This window comes from Labeo rohita, chromosome 4 (assembly GCF_022985175.1).
Source record: "Labeo rohita strain BAU-BD-2019 chromosome 4, IGBB_LRoh.1.0, whole genome shotgun sequence".
NCBI classification, from domain to species: domain Eukaryota; kingdom Metazoa; phylum Chordata; class Actinopteri; order Cypriniformes; family Cyprinidae; genus Labeo; species Labeo rohita.
Genome location: NC_066872.1, coordinates 12,665,140 through 12,668,228, shown reverse-complemented (window position 1 = coordinate 12,668,228; position 3,089 = coordinate 12,665,140). Strand labels below are relative to the sequence as shown.

Genomic DNA, 3,089 nt, shown 5'->3' with positions numbered 1-3,089 from the left:
TTAATATATAAAAGTCTTTACTGCTGACTTGTAAAAACAGTCTCGTCTCCATCTAATGGAGGAACAATGCAACTAAAATCACCATCACGAACAGATGCACAGTTTTTCAATACTAGACACTTATTAAATACTAATATTATTCATATAAAATATTTATATATTTTTTGAATAATAATAATATTTAATAAATAACAACAACAGCCACCATAAAAGTTGCTAGGCAATTCATTTTTCATTATTCATTATTCAGATTTTGCCAAAACTACTTGCTCTGGAACAAATAATAGATTAATGAGACCAAGGACTACCATAAAATTTAACCATAATGAATTATACCTCATGTTTAACCACTACAGAGACATCAGAGCCAGTAGTATATTCCAGAAGATCTGGCCAAGGTGAGGCTTCTCTCAGTGGGTTCATGAGCACAGAATGGCTGCTGACCATCTGGAGCCTACATGTCCGAAAACGCTGATGCAAATTTTCAAATAGATCAGTGTTTCCCAACCCTGTTCCTGGAGGCACACCAACACTACACATTTTCCAACTTTTCCTGATCAAACACACCTGAATCAACTCATCATCTCGTTAGTAGAGACTCGAGGAACAGAAATATATTGGTCAGATAAGGGGAGACATCCAAAATGTGCACTGTTGGTGTGCCTCCAGGAACAGGGTTGGGAAACACTGAAATAGATGTTATCTTTATTAACAAACTGCATATTTGAACCATAAACAAGTACATTCTCGTCTGAAAACCTCTTAAAACGGTAAGTACCTAACCTACAGAAGTACTTCGCTGTAAGAAGTACCACAAGCATAGTGATGCAGTTACAAACGGTGAAACAGCTGTTGGAGTTCTGCTGGACTATAATATTGCATTCTTATTAGCCAATCAGATTCAAGGACCAGAAAGAACTGTTGTGTAAGTAAGGGATAATCAACGGTGTGTCGCGTATTAAAGGATTTTAAATGCACGACGTGTGGAGGCATAGAACTGCCCGATGTGAAGCGAAGCTAGCATTTATTTCAATTAATTATCGATTGATTGATCGAGAGAAAGAGAGATGACAGTTGTGTGTGCTTATTACCTGCCTGCTGCGCGTCTCTCTCTGCAAACAACTAATTCATTCACGAACAGCGATCTAGGCTATTTTATTAATAAAAATTGCAAGGAAGCGTTGACAACATGTTTATGTATGTGCGCAGCGTAATGTGATCTCCGACCTCTCTGTGTGTGTGTGTGTGTGTGTGTGTGCGTGTGTGTGTGCGCTTGTGTGCATCAATTAAAGCAGCGCATTAATATCGAACTGTGATTAAACTGACTTGGAACTACCTGTGCATTAAACAGTTTTACGGCATACCTGCCAGCCAATCAGAATCCAGTATTCAGACAGAGCATGGAATAATATCCTATATCAGTGTTTTGCCCTGTAATTGCTGTTTGCTATTTTCTCTGGCATCTACACAAGGAGTCCATATGATTAAAATAAGAATAAACCCAAATTTGTGGTTTCCCGGTACAGACAGTAATCAGTATTTACCCCCAGCTGGTTTTAATTCAGCTCCAGCAAGTGCAGGATCCTCAATACTGCCCTCAACCTGATCTGTGTGAGAGAAACTGATCAGAATGAGAATATAGTGACATTAAACAACACAAACACATCAGCAGAACAAAGAGGAATCAGCTCTAAGACAACAGTACATGTATTCTGGAAACATTCACTCTGTCAAACACCAATTATAGAAAATGCAGTATTTCCTATATGAAATATATGGTTGATCTTTTGATTCATATATTTGATATATGAGCCTTGTTTAGTGTAACTATTTAATTTTATTTTTAAGACACAGTTAACAATTTAATTTTCATTTTAACCTGTTACCTTGCTTGTGTTTCTTCTCTAACTCTTCAGCCAGATGGTTGTGGTTCATCTTCCTCAGGATGTTCACCGTGATCTTCACAGCTTTTTGTGGTCCGAAACGCTTCATCATCAGATCCACTGTGTCAGGAGCGTCTGCCTTCTCCAGATCAGCAGCTGAAAAGCCTTTATAATTCTTTAAGTGCCATTTAAATCTCTTCAGTTTTTCTGTGTCTAGATCATCCAGAGCATCCAAAATCTGTTCTGAAACAGACGCCATCACTCTTCACCCATTCACTCCTGTAGGACAAGCAGAAAAACACCTGAAGATACAGAAAGTCATCTGATTTGTGATAAACAGTTATAATTACTTTGTAAAGAGTAAACAATTGCCTTTGAGTTTTATTAATGAGCACAAAAACTATTGTAATATGTTTTCGAAATTACTGTTGTGTATTTATTAACTTACCATGAAAACTGAGGACGCTTGTGAGTTTCTTGTTCTGTACTTGAATCTGGAAAAACAGCCCAGAAACTGAAATGAAACCTGTTTTTCAAATGACATGACATCATGGGCAAAGTATATATGAGTTACAGGAATTTCCTTTTGTAGCATTGTTGTACTGTGCTGTTATCCAAATCAGACCTCAGAGACAGCATGTGGTTTGTTCTCATTGGGTTAGACAAACCTTATGCAATAACCCGGGTGTTCAGTAATGTGCCTGCTGCTTAAGAGATGTGTAGTTTTAGTAAACGCGCATGTTTAACTATAAAGTATACCAGCATGAGAAAAACTGATCAGAATGAGAATATAGTGACATTAATCTTTATACGCCACATAATAACAACCCAAATGTGACGTTGTATCGGCGTAAATGGACTATATGAACATGGATGGATGTTGCTGGAGTTCCAACGCCTTCAGTGAACTGGGACGCAGCCAGTCTGCCCGAAGCAGGGCAAGTTCAAACAGCACCTAGAGATAATGTTCAGCAGACCCCTGAGGAAAAAAAAAAAGAATGAATGAGGATGAACAAAATGTAGGTTTGGAAAATAGGTCATCTGCCATGTTGACGTTATCATGTTATAACAAGCACAACAACGTAAAAGATGTGAACAACTGGTTTAATTCATCTATCTGTAAATGTATTGAAAGTGTTGCAACTTGCTGATTTTGTGGTCTTATTGATGAATCAGCCTCACATTTATTTTATTGTAGTAGAACTA

At 37.6% G+C, this 3,089-nt stretch overlaps 1 protein-coding gene across 2 annotated transcripts; it reads right to left on the bottom strand.

Moving 5' to 3' along the window:
- Window positions 1–1,462: 1,462 nt before the first annotated feature.
- LOC127164315 (NACHT, LRR and PYD domains-containing protein 6) lies at window positions 1,463–2,425 on the bottom strand. 2 transcript variants are annotated; one of them, XM_051108181.1, is made up of 3 exons: window positions 2,332–2,425; window positions 1,887–2,185; window positions 1,463–1,607 (listed from the first exon to the last, which is right to left on the bottom strand). In XM_051108181.1, exons 2-3 carry the CDS (start codon window positions 2,140–2,142, stop codon window positions 1,534–1,536), a joined length of 330 nt encoding a protein of 109 aa, XP_050964138.1. In that variant the 5' UTR covers window positions 2,143–2,185; window positions 2,332–2,425; the 3' UTR covers window positions 1,463–1,533. The 2 variants fall into 2 exon arrangements, with proteins under 2 accessions (XP_050964138.1, XP_050964137.1); XM_051108180.1 differs by having other exon boundaries at window positions 1,887–2,162.
- Window positions 2,426–3,089: the final 664 nt, after the last annotated feature.